Below are 18192 nucleotides of genomic sequence, written 5' to 3'. Positions count from 1 at the left end.
ACTACAAGACGAAATGAATGCAAAACCCAGCAGCACTGCATCAGGAGCCTCGAGAAAGAGGGAGACGGAGGATCCAAGGCAGGTTCCGCACGGTGAGCACAGAGCCCAATGTGGGGCTCGAACTCACGAACCATGAGATCGTGACCTGAGCTGAAATAAAGAGCTGGCTGCCTAACCAGCTGAGCCACCCAGGCGCCCCAGATGGTAACGAGCTTTTTAAGACAATATCCTTGTTTGGCAAAATTCAAACCTAGCAATCTTCTATCTTGTCCTGGATTATTTATGGAAACATGACTGGTCCATGAAATCTGCTTCAGGAGACTTCAGGTCCTTGAGTGACAGGTGTAAGCAGCCTTGGGGGAACTCAATCCGGCAGCGGAGTTTAGGATAGCAAAAAGGAGCAGAGCCCCCTGGCTCACTGAACCATGGAAACCAAAATCAATTGGGCCAGCCCCGGGACACGGTCATGGTAAAATCCCAGGATCAGCTGCCAGGGTTCCCTTTCCCCAGTGCAGGTTTTACTAACGTCAAAGGGTTCCACATCTCTTATGTAGCCGTTTGGCTCACATTCGAGTGACGTGGGGTGTGACGGGGGGCAGGGTGAGGACGTGCAGAATGCCCTGTGAACAGAAAAGGGAGAGTCCAAGCCCTTCCTAATCATGAATACAATTACCCAAAAGACAGAGAGGCCTGGAACCTGAAAGGCTTGCATCTCAGAGAGGAACAAGGGGTGCTGGCCACTCCCCGGCTCGACCCCCAGAAGTTTCTTATACATCATCTTGTCAGAGTGAGGGCCCCTTGCCTCCCTTCTCTGCCCCCTGGAAACGCTAGGGACTTAAGTCTGAGTCATCTGGGAACACTTTCAATTTGAACCGTGACGTGAGGTATCTACTCTTCTCAGACAGCCCAGCAGCAACTAACACAGAACCTCTGTCTGGTGCAAATCATTTCCATGAACAGCAAAACCAGGCTCTGATCGGAACTCACAGAGGAAGCACAGACTGGGGATCTCATCATGGTATACAAACCATTCCCATCTTGTCATGCGGGTGGGGGACAGCAGCTGACATCAGCCCACTCCAGATGGAAACTTGCGAAAGGCAGGTGGGGGGGTCTGGTGCCCTGCCCACCTTTCCATGCTGGCAAGCCAGTTCTCCGACAAGCCTGAACATCTCTGTTCGCAGGGTAGTACACTGGGGGTCTCTGCCTTCTCCTGGAGAGCCTCTTCTGCCAGGCTCCCTGAGGGGCACGGCTTGGTCTGGGGACACAGAGGTGAACACGGAAGTGCTCAGGATGCCTCAGAAGCACTGCCAGCCCCCTGGGGTGCTGAAGCTTCCTGCCTCTTCACACCTGTCCAGGCAGCTCCACCTTGAGAAAGTCCTCATTACACCCTCTTCTAAATCCTGGATGCCTTGGCAAGGAATCAAACACCCAACCCTTTTATGCAAAAGGGGAGGAAACCTCTGATTTATGATGTGCATTTAATTCTCTTACATAAGCACGGCTTTCTTCTAGAGCTACAGTCCCTCTCCAAGATCACAACCACTATCATCTTTTAAAAAGACCAGTAAGTACAGAGATGCTTCGAGACCTTGAAACACCTGGTTACAAACAAGCACTGTGCAGGGGGTGGAGATCCAACGATGAACAAGGCGCCATCCTTAAGGAAGTCACTGTCTCAGAGAAGGAGACAAGGAAGAAAATGGAAAATGACAAAGCAGTGTGACAATGTGATCAAGACAGGTGACAGTTATAAACAAAGTGCTAGGGGAGCCCTAAGTGGGAGGGAAGGATGGGCTGGCCAGTGCAGCGGGATTGGAGGTTCAGTCTTCAGGCTCCCCGAAACTAAGACAGGTTTAAGGGGGGCGGGGTGTGCTTTTCCCTTCTTGAAGAAATGAGCCTGGACAGAGGCAAGCAGAAAGAAGCAGGCAAGTGAAAAGCTTCTAGAAGTAGGGTAAGAGCCAAGTTCACTTGGTAAAATCATAAAACACAGTCCTCAGAGTTCTGCTGAGGGTCTGTTCTGGCCATAGCAGCGGCCACTGCCCGGGAACCTCCTAGGGGCACTGGAGAGTAGTGAAGGTCACACTTAGGACCATCCCTGGGGTACCCGGTCTGGTAGGGAGCACATTTCTGTCTCTGGCTACCTTCTGTTCCCTCTAATCACTCCAACCAGAGTTTCTTTTCATAACATTAGTTTCTGGGTTATTGCAAATGCTTGAACCTGCTCAAGCTGCCTTCTCTCGTGCAAACTTTATCAGTACTGGATTATTTCGACCTCAGTCTGACTTGTGTGTCTATTTCTCAGTGGGTTCGGAAAGAACGCAGAGGAGAGAGCAGCGCGATGGGGTGTATCCCATGAAGTCTCAACAGGGTGGGCATTCCATGCCGTTCAGCATCTCCTCGCCAGCTATGCCCTTCCCCGCCCTTCACCACTGAGTGAGTCGGGGCTTCCCTTCCCAAGCTAGCCTTCTTTTACGAATCCCACCCTACCTAATAACCTATTCCTTCTGCCCCGTGACAGCGGACTATGCCCTTGCTTTTATCTTATTGGGGTTTCTTGTAAGTACACAGAGTTCTCAAGTTCACTGTGCAACCTGAAGGCAGGAAGTTCGTCTTCCACTGTCTAAGGCTCCTTTATAGAGCTGTGAGCGGTACTTGTAACACAACAGGAACTTAAGAAATATCTGCCTGGTGAGGGTCCGAGATCATGTCTGAGTCTGTATTTTTAATAGCTTCCAGAATAATACTACCCATATTCCTTCTAATTTTTGAAAATTATGAGTAAATGACTATGTGACATGCCTGAAGGAAGGGTGAGCACATGAAGAGTTTGGGGTTGTAATAACAAGCTGCTCGGCACAGTCACTCTGACACTTAATGATATGTGTGAGTTTTTATGTGTATGTTAACAAGCCACAGATAGTGTTCAGCTCCCACAGTGGCTGTAATTAGTGTTACGTCTATACAACTAGGTCAAGTCTTCGGGTCTGTCTCTTGTTGGGATGCATAAGTACGGACTGTTTTCCCAGACTCTGTGTGGAATTAGAGTGCCATCTGATTCACCCCTCCCCTTCTCTCACAGGACTCCCTGTATTCCCAGGTCTCCCCGAGGCCTGAGGCTGCAGCCCATTTTGCCCTGTGGCTCTCCTCCCCTCCACAGAGGCCATGCAGATGACCCGGGTGCTGATTCGCTCAAAGGAGCACAGATTCTTAGCTATAGACTTATTTATAAATGAGTTAGATAGGTTTAAATGAAAATTTCACTAATAGAGTTAGTATGAAAGCAGTAACTGGGAAAAACTGACAGGCTGATGTTCTTTAAGCCTTGCTAATTCTAGAACTGTCTCCATGGCTGAAATAATGTGCATCTGTCAACATTTAAACAGAAGCCTGACCTTCTAGTAGAAACCTTCCTGTACTGTTTATGTCTACCCTAAAAAGAAGCAATAGCATTTTTTTTTAACTTTATTTATTTTGAGAGAGAGAGAGAGAGAGAGAGAGAGAGACAGAGAGAGAGAGAGAGAGAGAGAGAGAGAGAGAGAGAGAGAGAGAGCATGCAAGCAGGGGAGGGGCAGAGAGAGAGGTGAGGCAGCGAATCCCAAGCAGGCTCCCAGCTGTCAGCGTGGAGCCTGATGTAGGGCCTGAACTCATAAACCTCGAGATCACGACCTGAGCCGAAACCAAGAGTTGAGAGAAGTGTAGCAATTCTTATGGTGGCAAAGATTACATAGAGCCATTCTGCCCTGTAGTCTTAATTCAATTGGATTTCCTTATAATTATTCACTTCAGGCCAACCCAAAGCTATTATACACAGGAGGTAAGAGCCACAAATAAAGCTAGTGAAGTTACAAATATTCTCTGAGGATCTAAAAATGCAACAATAATTCTCAGAACCATTTCAAAGAGGATGGGTTTCTTTACTGATTCTAATGAGAAGAAAGATGGACCTGGTTGGGGTGAGGGGCTGCTCTCCAGTCGCGGCTTCAGCAAGGGGTTAACAAGATGCTTTCAACCACCTCTCTCGGTCATTTTAGATTTTAGGACTCTTAGGAGTATTTTCTATAATGGTTAATGCACATAGGAAGAGTCTATATAGGTAAGACCTCATGAAAATAAAATCAACAAAACAGGAAAGATGAAGGAATAACCCAAGATCACAGCCATCGGGATATTTCAGGAGACCTAGACACAACTTTGAGAGAGAGGGAAAGAGAGGCAGAAATAGACAGACAGATACACCCCTCGTAGACAGAGAACTCCTGACAGTTCCACAACAGGTGCCAGTATTCATAGGCTTACTGGCAGGAGGAGAAGTTGGTACAACCTTTCTAGAAGGGACTGTGGCAATGTTTGAAGATTCTTTCTATTTTCTTTAAGTTTGTTTACTTTGAGAGAGAGGGAGAGCGAGCGAGCAGGGGAGGGGCAGAGAGAGAGGGGGAGAGAGAGAATCACATGAGAGAGAGAGAGAATCAATCTCATGAACGGCGCAAGGTCATGACCTGAGCTGAAATCCAGAGTCAGATGCTTAACCGATTGAGCCACCCAGGCGCCCCTGAAGAGTCTCAAATATGTCTGTACCTGTGACTCTATCAGCATAGTTCTAGGACTGTCCTAAGGAAATAATCAGAGATCAGAGCAAAGACTTATGAACACAAGGTAGCTTATGGCATTATTATTTATTGTATAGTAAAATTGTAATCTAAATATCCACAGTTGAGGCATGGTTAAGTGCTCCAGAGCATTTAATATGTTGAAATATTACATAGGCACTAAAATGGTTTAGAAGAATTTTGAATTGCATGAGAAAAACTCATTCTATAATATTAAAAAGCATGACATAAAAATTATATGTATGTTATGCTAACCACTCCTCCCTCTTGCCATGAAGTGTTAAGGAGGATATTCATAAGGAACTATAATATGACAAAATACTAGCAGTGGCTCTTTCTGGGTGATAGATTTATAGGTAGTTTTTATTTCTTCACACTGTTATATTTTCTAAATTTTATAACATGAGAATATACTTACTTTTTTATAGACAAAGGAATTTACTTATGCTTTTGTAATCTGCTATAAAGCCTCCTTTTCTAGGGAAAAGAGGGGATCAGAGAAGACTACCTAAGAACTGGGCACACGGAAGTGTTTCTCACCCTCCTGCCTGTCTGGTGCTGCATGGCTGCTCATTCCAGAGTCCTCCGCACTAGAGCTCATTCCTAAACAGCTTACGGACCGTTTAGATGCTCCTGGCTAGCAAATGGTTACCTCCAGGCCAACCTTCCCGGCTGACCCCTGAACCCCTACGCCCACATGCTCACTTTACATTTCTACCTGTCCCTCTCCAGTGGACCCTTCAACAGACCCTAGGTCAACAGATCCTAAACAGAAGTAATTATCTTGCTTTTCAACTCTTCCATCCAGGTGTGCCCGGGTCAATACAACCTACTGTACTGTATAACCTACGTGCCCAAACCAGAGACCCGATTCCTCCATTCTCCCTCACATCTAACCAAGATCGTCCATTTGTCAAGCCTCCATGTTCCTTCCTCTCTTGGATCTGTGATTTTCTCTTGCCCTGAGGCCTCTCTCTCAGCTCAGGCCCTCGTCATTTCTCTGATGGATTATGAGCTTTCTCTGTTTTGTTCTTTTCCGGTCTCCTCTCCATCCCACAGCCATCAGCTCTTCCCAAAACATAGTCCTGATCACATCACTTCCATGGTTAAAATCTTCCATGGCTCCCCCAGCTCACTCCTGCAGTCTTCAAGGCCTAGCCTCTGCCTCCTCTCCTAGCTACTCTCCCCCCTCTGCACCAGCACCATGTACCCTGGAACAATGTGCCATTGCCCAAATGTGCCATCTCTTGCCCCTTGCATGCCTGCACTAGCAGTTTGCTTGGACCGCCTTCTCTTGCCTTCAGGGCCTGGCTAGCCCCTCGACCTTTTGAAAATCCTAGAGTACACACTGTCTCCACTGGCAAATCTTCCCTGATCCCCTGAGACTGTGCTGGTCCTCTCCACCGTAGTCTCACCATACTCTTAATTTTCTGGGTGGTCTGCTGGCTCCTTCAGCTCACTGTAAACTTAAGAACCTGGACTTGTGTCTCATTCCTTCGTTCCTTATTCCTTCATCTCCAGCAACTAACACATTCAAGGTACCCAATAAATGCTTTTGGAACACATGCCGAGGGAAGAACTCTACGACTAAGACAACAGAGACCAATTCTACAAACATGTCCTACCGTCTGATCAACAGCCTACCCTTGTGTTTCAGTGATGATGTAAATAAGACCAAGGAAGAGCCAGATAGGATGAATATCCCGTCCTTTTCACCTCGCACCAAATATCACACTGCCCAAAAATTAAACAGTAGAGAGCTGGAATGTTCATTTCTTGCAAACAACTGTATTGGAGAGGAGGAACAGAGACATTCTCTCTATAACTGTAAACGTATGATTCAACAAAACGTATTGCTACATACAGCAACAGGGGTGGGGTGGGGCGGACATGCCACACAGCTTCCGGAGAGCCCTCCGGAGAGCCCCGTTTTGCCACGAGCAGTCCTGCCCTACGAGAGGGAGGGGCCAGCACCACTGCAGGTGGGCTGGGGACGAGACCCCCCCGCTCCGCTGGGAAGCGGTTGCAAGCACGCAGAGGTGGCAAGTGAGAGCCACTGCTCTTTTTGCTTCTGGCTAATTAAAGCTACCTGACTGTAACTAGGGTAAGGGAACTGGTGCTAAACTGACTCATTCCTCCACTTCTGCCCTCCAATTGGACCTGCTACACATGGTACTAATCAAAGGAATAATTTCCTTAATTGCATGAAATCACCCCGAGAGCTAACTTAGCACAACGTTCTCCATTACCCAGCCCAGATTCCCTGTGCGGCGAGGATGCGCTGCGTGGGTTGGCGGAGCTGAGTTTCACGTAAGCAGGGGTCAGCAAGCTGCGGACCACGGGCCAAACCTAGCCTTCTACCTGCTCTCAAACGGCTCATGAACTAAATGGGGTTTTTACATTTTTAAATGATTGGAAAATCATCAAAGGAAGGATACTATTTTGTGACGTGAAAATTCTGTGACATTCAAATTCCAGCGTCCTTAAAGTTTTATCGGCACACGGCCCCACTCACGTGTCTGTCTGCGGCTCCTCTCACAGTGCAACAGTCCACAAAGCCTAAAATAGTGACTATTTGGCCCTTTACAGAAAGTCTGCCGACCCCCAACTCAATGGCTGGGCTAGGCCAAGGACATCCAGAATAGCATGCCACAGCAGCTTGGGTCCCACGGTATTCAAAAATTATTTTACCAACAAGTTTATCTTTATAATCAAGTCCACTCAAAGATACTGCCTGATATTTGGGCTTCAAAATCATGCCAGGAGGGAGTCATATAAGATGTAGCTGAGAACTTAGTAAAGGCTCCTTTGGGCTGGAGGAATCGCCTAAGATGGAAATATAAGCTTTTCTTCACCACAACTTTCTCTAAATTCAGAAAGTCAATGGCTCAGGAGGAGCCGTTCACATCCCTGTCCACCTGCTGGGGGTCCCCAAAAGTGGCCCAGTTTCTTGCAGGCCATCCCGCTGGTTTCTCAAAGAAGCCGGCACAGAGTGGGCTCTCTCTGAAGTGCTACGTCCTGCCTGAGGAATGTCGGGCTGGAGAGAAAGCCCCAGAAAAGTGTTGGTGTAGTTTCCTGAAAATGATCAATAGTCCCCGAGACGTTTTTGACGGTTCTATTTACCACTCCGCTACCCTCCCTTGCTATCCTTTCTTTAAGGCCAACGCTAAGGCACAGACTCGAAAAGGAGCCTGAAGCCTTGTCACGTCATGGGCAGAGTCATCTGCCTCTCTGGCGAGGAGGCTGGCTGGGAGCACGCTTCGTGTCGGCACAAACAGAAGTACCAGAGCTCTGCACACTCTCGAGGCCTGTCGGACAGGCCCGAGTCACAGAGCAAAAACCAGAGCAAGGAGGGAGAGGTTCTCACGGTTCCCCTTCCTCAAAATTCAAGGTTTGCATATGATGACCAACCATAATGGTTACTTTTCTGATAAACACAAAAACACTGGGGCCCCCTTTTAAGAAACAGAGGAGTGACGTATGTGATCATAAATAAAACGAGAATCCGTGTTAAAGTCTAGAATGAACATGACCGCAGAAAGCATGAAGATGGGAAGAAACCACCTGGAAGGGATACTCTTCAACTCCTCCAACCAAAAAGCAAAAAAAAAAAAAAAAAAAAAAAAATGCATCTGGCACCTGCATTTGCTTTTGGGGCAGTGAAAACACAGGAATGTCACTTCACTGAGCTAGAACCTCTTTAGAACCAGGTTCGAGCTCTAGGTAAAAGAGACATTTGAGGCAAGTAATCCGACCTCTAAGGCAGTGCTTCCCAATCTGTTGCACACCACGTACAGAGCTTGCTAACATTTGACAGCATACTCGGGGAAGCAGACAAGACTTCAGCGGGTGGTCCTCCGGGAGCTGGCGCCAGCCCAGACTGTCTCAGGTGTGGGTGAGGCAGCTCCGGCCCGAGCGGCTGACTGCAGGCACCCAGTGCTCAAGCAGTCCTGCGCTGCTGTGGCTCTCACAGCCTCCGAACCAGTCTGTCCCTGACGGACAAACAGGCGCTACCCGAGTACCCTCCACCTCACTTATTTGGAAGGTCATCACGATGAACTGATTTCTTACAAAGGTGTAACTTGTGCTTTAGCAGATTTATTCTGCATTCGAGGGCATACTGTGTGACACGACGGCAGACCCGCTCGCAGAGCCTCTCTCATTGAGGCTGGTGCAAAAGGGCGTATTTTTTTAGGACTGCCACCAAAAATGTGGACATGGTAAAACGAGGCAAGCAAAGCATCAGAGAGAAACTCCAAGCAGCAGGCCACGCCAAAAGCACTGAGGAAAAATGGGTTTTCGCGAGGGCAAATGCAGGCAGCAGGCACCGGAGAACAAATGCGGTGACTTCTGAATAGGGCCATTTAGCTGATTTATAAAGGATCTCGCCAGTGTCCCTTGCTGAGGGAGACTGATGTGCTCCTCCTTCTAAAGCTGTGGTCCACACAACTTGTTTTCTGGGGAACCAAGGAATCAACTCCAAGGATGTACATCCATTATTTTCAAACCTTAATTAACTGGAACCTAATTAGGACTTTTGAGGGCTTTTTTTTTCTTTTCCTACTTTGAAGGAAAGCTTTTCTCTCTTAAGTCAGCATGGTTTAAGTGGAGGAAAACGGAACAAAGAGCCAGCTTGCATATAAGCAACGTGCATATAACCTTTGAGGGGGCATCAGCTTTCTAATTTACAAATTGTGAGGGCCAATGAGATGCACATGTCTAAGGTTATTTTCAGCAATAAAATTCTGATTCTAAGATATGCCAACAGATCAGTCAGTGTCAATCAGTGATCTGTGATCATTCTTCTACCTTGACTACCACACCCTTTAGGATCCCAATGTGAGCTGAGATCGCCTAAGTGATCCTTTATATTTTCATAGTTATAGAGTATTTCATATACTTAATCCAATCAAACTTTGTGACAATCTGATAGGGTAAGATCTCTAAAATGTTGTAACAGAAACCCTCTCCTTTGATGTGCTTGAGGCAGTAGTTGGGAAGTTATTCTACGAGCTGGCTAAAGACGGGAATCATACAGAAGATATCTATCTATCTATCTATCTATCTATAACTAAACATTTATTCGAACTGAATTTATTCTTGTTTTTAACTAAAAAAGGTATTTTTAAATAGGCTCCATGCCCAACAGGGGGCTTGAACTCAGGACTCTGTGATCAAGAGTTGCACGCTCTAGCAACTGAGCCGGCCAGGCGCCCCCTTGTTTTAACTTAATTTATATAGCTATGCATTCATTCGTTTTTTAAAAATACAGAGCCCTTTATTTTTTAATTTAAAAAAAAATTTTTTTTAACGTTTATTTATTTTTGAGACAGAGAGAGAGACAGAGCACGAATGGGGGAGGGGCAGAGAGAGAGGGAGACACAGAATCAGAAGCAGGCTCCAGGCTCCGAGCCATCAGCCCAGAGCCCAACGCGGGGCTCGAACTCACGGACCGCGAGATCGTGACCTGAGCTGAAGTCGGACGCTCAACCGACTGAGCCACCCAGGCGCCCCTACAGAGCCCTTTAAAAGAGGATGCCGATTAGATATCTATGTATTTTTTCTGAATAAATTACACTCATAATTCATCGTCTATAATTTATAGTTTTTGTTTCTTTAAAAGAGAGGGAGAACTTAGACTTCTGTAAAGCCATCTGAGTACAGGATTCTTCCTGAATTTTATGATTTTTCCCCCTACTCTTTTATAACATTTTTTTTAACGTTTTGATTTTTGAGAGAGAGAGAGCGTGAGCAGGGGAGGGACAGCGAGAGAGGCAGACACAGAATCGGAAGCAGGCTCCAGGCTCTGAGCTGTCAGCACAGAGCTTGACATGGGGCTTGAACTCACGAACCGCGAGATCACGACCAGAGCTGAAGTCGGACACTTAACCGACTGAGCCACCCAGGGGCCCCAACCCCGTACTCTTTTATAGTTGTCATACCCAAACAGCAGAGTTTTTAAAGATTTATCCTCATTGAATCTTTTCAAACAATTTTAGTTCTCAGAAACAAAAGCTTTTTTTTATGCTCTTATTTGGTCGGTTAGACTGCATAATTACAGCGACACACACAGACCCGGCACAGTCAGGTTTGGGAGTAATTAGGAATGCTCCTGAAACACACGAGGGCCCTGGAAGGGGTGGGGCACAGAGGAAGGAGGGAGCATTAGCCAGCCCGCGCAGCATGCCGTGGGTACTGATCACTGGGTCCTGCAGAAGAAATGAGGCACACTGGCAGATGTGACCACGGGACATCCAGGTGAAAAGTTCAAGAAGGCAGGTGGAGAGGCAGGTGGAGAAGCCTGTCTAGAGCTTGGGAAGGAGGGCAGGGCCAGAGAGACGGATTTTGGCATCATCAGCAACCAGTCAATAGTTAGAATCATAAGAGTAGAGCATTCATTCAGGAAGGGAGTGTGGACAGAGAAAAAATAGAGGGTGAGGTACATCCTAGGGAATGTGAACCCTGTAGGGGACAGGAGAGGAAGAGGCTTCCGCAAAGCGACCAGCAGGACACTAACGGAGATCTACAAAGGGGAGCAGAGAACCAGGAGGTGAGCTTCAAAGGGCCAAATGCAGAACAGAAGTCTAGGAAGCAAGAACTGAAAAGCATCCTTGGATTTGACAACCAGGCAGCCACTGGTGAGTGAGAACTGGGGTGTGTTCACACCCCCACAAAGAATTTCACTGAACGAAAGGAAAGAGATATTCCGTCATCTCCTGTGCCTCTGGTGCCTCTTCTACTGGCTTTGCGGTCTGTTTTGGCGGCCACTCCGACTACGGTCTGCCCATCAGCATTTGTGAACAGACAGGTCTGCTCAGGCTGCCTGAGCCCAGGTTGGGGAGGGGGAGCATGAGAGCTCCGGAAGGTCCCTCAAGCTCGGGCACAACAGACTATCCGCTTGCCCCAAACGCTGCTAACTTAATCCTAGGCCCAGGGCAGCAACTCTTCGTAATGCCCGCTGAGAAGCATTAGTGATGCTTATCACAAAGGGTAGGATGAAATGGAGCCTTCAATTAGAAAGGCTTTTGAGATCTCTCTAAGCTGGGACACTCAGAGAAAGACGTCTCTGTGAGGCTGCGCTCTTGCCAGTCCTCTCCATCAGCCAATCCTGAGGCTCAACTCTTTTTTCATACACCCAGAAACTTCCCAAGCACAGTGACCAGGCAAGGTGGGCAGTTCTTGGGGGTTTGGGTAAGAAATATAAGAAAAAAAATCGCACGATACACGGAACACGGACTCGACTCTATAATGTACCGACAACTATTGAGGAAAGAATTCCCAAGTCTTAAGAGTTGCTGCTGCGCATGGAAACGGACTTGGAAATGTGACCAGGTTTGAGTGACAGCTGCCGAAGTCCCGGAGGGCCACCGGCATGGCTGTGGTACTCAAATAGCAATCATACCATTCTGGGCCGTCACTTTCTCCAGCGGTCAACGTTCCACAGTCTCCTCAGCTCTCTGCGTCTTCAAATACGAATCCAGGGGGCGCCTGGGTGGCTCAGTCGGTTGGGCGGCCGACTTCGACTCAGGTCACGATCTCACACTCCGTGAGTTCGAGCCCTGCGTCGGGCTCTGTGCTGACCGCTCAGAGCCTGGAGCCTGTTTCAGATTCTGTGTCTCCCTCTCTCTCTGACCCTCCCCCGTTCATGCTCTGTCTCTCTCTGTCTCAAAAATAAATAAACGTTAAAAAAAAAAAATCAAATACGAATCCAGAATTATAAACATATAACTCTTTTTGGAAGACAAGGGATAAGAAGAAATGCCTTTTTTTCTAAGCCTCATGATCCGATACTGGTCAACTACCTTCTAAACTTCCACGTTTCCTGTTCTCACCTCCATTCAGAGGGATTTGAGGTAGGAATTGAGGTAAGGCTCAAATACGGGCTACAGGCCTACCAGGAAGGACCAGCTGGGAGTTCTGGTCACAGGGCCGCCCACACAGACACGACCCTTTTGCCTTAGCTCATGTCAGTGGGCCTCGTGTGTCTGTGGAGTTTGGAGAGCGGGTGAGAGTTAGTTCCTGCCTGCCTCAGAGAACAACGTTTTAGGGCTGTGACTGGGGAAAAAGGAGGGAAGATCCCAAGACTGCCATGCTGAATCTTACGCACACTGGGCTCAAGCACAAGTCAAATCTGTTGGTTGCACCGAAAAAAAAAAAAAAAAAAAAAAAAAAAAGTGACTGACTTGATCCAAACGCAGCGCGCCGTCCACAAACCGCTGTTTGCGTAACTCCTTTGCAATTCCGTGGAGATTCAAGACGGCCTGGTGTACCTCCTCGCTGGTGTGCTCCGGGGAGATGGGGGGCAGCTCCTTCTCAGGGATTTTCTTAGTCGGGCTTTCAATCATGCTCTGTGCGTGCTCGTAGCTCAGCTTGGTGCAGGAACGAATGATGGTCCGACCAAACCATTCACCAAGGATCTGCAAAGACAGATTGTGAGGGAATCATGAGGAGGATTTATTTCAGGTTCTTCTTTCATGCAACCATTCATCCAAACACATTCTACAGAGCTTTGCCAAGCACCGACTCGGTGCTCAGGATGGCATTAGGTTCCAGCTAGGCATGAAGGTCGATCAGTGTGGAAGCTCCTGCCCGCGGGGAGCTCAGACTCTGAGGCGTGGACAGTGGACAGGCAGCGGAGGCCAACAGAAGGTCTGCAAGCACATGGGTGGCCAGACCAGGCCAAGCAGGAGGGGACTCAAGGTGGAGGGCCTGCTGGAGTGCCCCTTCCTTAGTTGGGGTGAGTGGTCATCAATACCAAAACTGGATGGGGGAGAAGGCCTGGGGGTAGATGCCAAATATGTGACAGATGAGAACAGAGGCGGACAAGCAGGGTGGAGGTAGAAAGAGAAAAGTAATTCCAACTTACTCTATTTGGAGCATTTATGTCAAGACAAAGTCCAGAATGGGGTTTCTCAACCTCAGCACTACTGAGTGGACCAATTCTTTGTTGTGGGGGCCTATCCTGTACACCGTAGAATGTCTGGTGATATCCCCGGACTCTATCTGATAGATGCCAGTAGCCCCTCCTGCAACCCAAAGCTGACAACCACAAATATCTCCAGACGTTGCCAAACTTCGATGCCCTGGGGAGACTCGGCCCGGGCTGAGACCCACTGAGCTCAAAGACACGCCCAAGTTTAGTGCTGGTGCTTGTTGTGGTGGGATTACCGTTGGCTTGTATCGTATCCTTTAAATTTGCTTGTGTTCTCTACGATGAGCCATTTATTGCTTTTAAAATAAAAATAAAAGAAACGTTCAACTATTTTTGGGAGTCTGAGGTGCAGGGAGGAGATCCAGACGGTGGGCAATGTAGCAGGCAGTCGGGGTGTGGGTCTGGGGCCTGGGGAGATGACTGGTCTACAGGTGGGGAGCTGGCGGCGTTGGTGGGAAGGTTCAAGAAAGAAAGGGCAAATGAGAGTCAAGGCTGCATTCTGTACTACCTTCTCCATTTTGGGGGGGAAAAAGACAATGTGGAGAATGAAAACAAAAAGCAAGAGAGCTCAAAGACATAGGAAAAAAATCAGGAGGGTCCGATGTTAGAAGAAAGGGGCTTTAGCAAAGAGGTACTCAAAAACCCCAACAGACACTTATATAGCACTTACAGCGAGACAAGACGCTTCCCCCAGAGAAGCCATTTAACTCACACGGCGACCCCATGATGTAGGTTTTATTATCCTCATTTGCAGAATGACACCGAGGCACAGACACATTAAGTAACCTTTCGAGGTCATAAGCTGGAAAAGGCCCAGCCAGGAACTGAGCCACAGCAGCACCGCCAGAGTCTGAGCTCTTAACCACCAGCGAGTGTCAAATGCCACTTGGATGTTAAGGAAGATGAAAACAAAGAAAATGTCTTTGTGTTTAGTATTTGCTTACCAGTGATCTTTAGGAAGGCTTTTCGGGGGGGAAGGTATGGGGTGGGGTGGGGGGCAGAGTGGAACCACAAAGCTGTCGGGGAGGAACCACCCTCAGGGCAGCCAGAGCCCGCTTTCCAGCAGCCTGGTGCCCACGGCCCTTGTGCCATTCAAACAGCAACATCTCCTCTGTGGGTCATGAGGTGAAGAAGCTTCGGGAAGCTTTGGGTTAAGAACAGGAGCACAGCTGTGGTGGAGGCAATGCAAGTGGATGACGGCTTCCAGGAGGCTGGCAGGACGGAGGACTAGGCTGTGTTTATGGGGCGAGGGGAAGAAGCCGGTACAAAAGGAACGGATCCCGGGCCGAGTGGAGGCAACCCATCGATGAGAGAGGAAGAGTGGCCTGGAGAGGAGGCAGGAAGGAAAGGGGAGGTAAGGGAGGCAAATTTGGGGGGAAGAAGTGGGGAAGTGACAGCATTCACATCAGCTAGCCAAGGATGAGGGAGGGTTGGGGGGAGCTGTTCAGGGGCATGAAGGAAGCAGAAAAGCTCTGAGATAGATACTGTGGGGAATGGATTCACGAGCAAGGAAAGGCCAGATGTACTGAGAGGCAGAGGGGGCTTGGGAAATGGGAGCTCCAATCAGTAGCGGAAGCTCTCAGCCTGGGCTTGCAAACATCCCCTCTGCCTTCCTTTTCATCAGCCAAACCACTCTGTTCACAACCTCAGAGATACGCTTCCTGAAAAAAGGCCATTTGAAGGATCCACAGGTGTTCCCAGGGGGAAAGGAGAGAGCCTATCCCAGGGGGGCTGTACACACCACAAAGCCTCTGTGGAGCACAGGTACTACCCTGGAAGGCTAGAGAGACCCCTCTGATACCCTAACCCTCCCCCGAAGGAAGAACCAACACTCTTAAAATGGCAGCCAAGAAGCACAGGAAGAGAATGACAGCAACTATTCTCATTTTCCTTTGACTCAGTTCAAAGAGCCTTATTATAGAATCTTGGACCTGTAATATCAGACTTTAATTTTCTTAAAAAAAAAAAAAATCCTCAAACTACACTTTCTGGGTTATTCTGAGAACCACTCCTAACCAAAAATGTAAGTGATTCAAATACTGTGCTCATGGCTCTTCTGCTGCAGCAAGTAGGCCCTGAACTTGGCCCTCAGGAGGTGTCCTGAGTGTGCCTAATGCAAGAGAAAAGAAAGAGCCAATGCCAGGTATCGTCCAACAGTCCCGGTGGGGAAGGAGTGTGTGCAGGTCTCCAGAAGAGCCCCTTTCAAGGTCAGCCCATGCTTGTCCTTCTATTACATCCACATTTCCTGAAAATTCCCCATTAATGGAGTTGCTCCAGCCTCCTCTAGAATGACAGGGCCGTGACCTATTCATTCTTGTGGTCACAAAGATTTCCCCCGGAGATTCAGCTTGTTTCCTTTTCTCCATTTCACTCCAAACCCAGTCAATCCTCCTCGTTCTATGTGTCAACATTTTGTTTGACAGTCTGTCTTTTGCACATTTGGGGAAACTTTCCCTTCCATTCCATTCCACACCTCTCTTTCACACACCTTACAATCCCTCAGGCATTCAAGTCATAGGACATCTGGCCTTCTGGGGTCTGGGTCCCTTTTTCCTAGAGGACACAGGAAACCACAGTGTGCTCATATGGGTGACTACCACACACAGGTCACGGGGACTCAAACCACCCTGACTGGGTGTCTATTTTCATGTAAACTGGTGGGTCAAGAACGGCTTTAATTTTTTTTTTTTTTAAATGCTTTTTATTTTTGAGAGAGACAGAGACAGAATGCCAGTGGGTTAGGGGCAGAGAGAGAGGGAGACAGAATCAGAAGCAGGCGCCAGGCTCCAAAGCTGTCAGCATAGAACCCGACGTGGGGCTTGAACTCATGAGCTGTGAGATCATGACCTGAGCTGAAGTCGGACGCTCAACCGACTGAGCCACCCAGGCGCCCCAAGAACTGCTTTAAAAATCTAATGAAAGCTCCGGGTCCTCTCCTTTGAAATATTTACGTACAAAACTTTGCAGTAAGTTCCACAAGGTTCTGAGACACCCTGCCAACCCCAAGCCCATTATGTCCTCGCTCTAAACAGAGCTTTGCTTCTCCCTCAGAACCCTCTGATGAAAGTGCTGAGCGCTGACTAGAGGCCGCTTTTCATCCGCAAGAGTTCTTAAAATTTATTATCTGTGACTTGGCAAAATCCCAAGTCTACCACTCCTCACCAAAGCTCGAGAACCACACACACCAGCCGCATTATCTCAGTGTGCGCCACCTTTCCCCTGATGGGCACCTCTGCTCCTCAGATCGATCCTTATCCGCCGGTGATAGGCAGCCTTCCTACCAGCACACGCGAGCCCCACCAAGGCCAAGCCTATGGCGCTGACGAGAACTTTCCTGGAGTGCTCTCACCTTACTTGAGCACCCCCACCCCTTCATCCCCGCATCCCAGGAAATGTGCACCAGCCTCCTTTCTGAATATACAAAGGGCTGAAGTGCAAGCTCTGAAGAGCCATCAAGAACTTTCTGGCCCAGTGACAGTGGCCTCAGGCAAGCAGAACCCATCCTGCTTGGACACGATCCAGAGACTGTGGGAATCATACCTGATACACAGATTTAAAAAATTCTTAAGCCAGGAAAGCACTGGGGAGGTAGCAGGGAAGCAAGGGTGCCCATCGCTGCCGTGTAGACAAGGGCGGCAGGAGGGCAAAGACCCACAAGGGGGTGGGGGTGGGGTTCCCAGGGCAGCATGCCTGAGAGTGCGGGAGGAAGGTTGCTCTGGATGAAACACCTCATTAATTTCCAATTTGGAAACTGTGTTCACATCAACGCCCCGTCCATAACCGGGGCCAGTGGCAGAAGACAAAAGGACAAAGAGTTTTTCATGGAAAAAGTAAAAATGCCACGAGGAGTTTCATAAACAAAACCCTTTCAGAAGGAAGCTCGTGTCCTTCTTTCCTTTGCTTCATCACAGGATTTGGGTCGCTCCCCTTCTGCAGGCGGCAAGTTCCCTGCACACACTCTAGGACGCTACTGTTTACATGTCAGATCAAAAAGCGTGCCAACACCCACGGAAGGCACATGGCTGCAGACAGCCTGGTTTAGAAAGGTGCAAGTAACGTATACCTCAAGACCTACTTTTGGGCACCAGGTAAGCCAGGGAAGAGCCCAGCACGTGACAGCACCAGGCCCCGTCTGGGGGCAGAGCGCTCGCATCTGCTACCTTTTAGAATCTCTTAAGCAGTACCTGGCGGGAGTGTAGTGTTCAGCCCATTTTACGGTTGAGAAAACAGGCTGGCAGCTCGCGAAAAGTCACACAAACTCCTAAGTGGCAGCCAAGACTGGATCCGAATCTAGATATTTAAGAGTCAAAATTTAGCATTATTTTTATTATATTTCAGCTGAATATATGCTATTTCGGCTGGGACAGTGAAGTAAAGGAAACGAAATATGCCTCCAGTACATACCAACTTTTTATAGTTTACAGATACAAAATTGTGAGGAAACTTACCCTTTGAAAATTGTTCATTTCCATTTAAATCTATTTTAAAACTTATTTTGAGAAAAAAATGTCAGTGCCTCCTTATAAGAAAGAAATCTCTGATTTAAAAAACTGCTAATGATGTTGAACATCTTTTCATGTGTCTGATGGATAAAGAAGATGTGGTGTGTGTGTGTGTGTGTGTGTGTACACACACACACACACACACACA

General features: G+C 48.1%; 1 protein-coding gene across 7 annotated transcripts in view; it reads right to left on the bottom strand.

The window, feature by feature from the left end:
- Positions 1–18192, bottom strand: part of DIS3L2 (DIS3 like 3'-5' exoribonuclease 2) — a 348816-nt gene that overhangs the window by 67515 nt on the left and 263109 nt on the right. For 6 of the 7 annotated variants that reach the window (XM_027047786.2, XM_053215958.1, XM_027047776.2 and 3 more), the window contains one exon: positions 12794–13027. The exons of the other annotated variant lie outside the window; for it this stretch is intronic. In XM_027047786.2, the coding sequence (XP_026903587.1) occupies positions 12794–13027 (234 nt within the window). The remainder of the gene's footprint in view (positions 1–12793; positions 13028–18192) is intronic. 7 annotated transcript variants of the gene reach the window in all.

This window comes from Acinonyx jubatus, chromosome C1, assembly GCF_027475565.1.
Source record: "Acinonyx jubatus isolate Ajub_Pintada_27869175 chromosome C1, VMU_Ajub_asm_v1.0, whole genome shotgun sequence".
NCBI classification, from domain to species: Eukaryota; Metazoa; Chordata; class Mammalia; order Carnivora; family Felidae; genus Acinonyx; species Acinonyx jubatus.
Note: the sequence above shows the minus strand (reverse complement) of the source record. Positions and strands in the feature narration are given on the sequence as shown.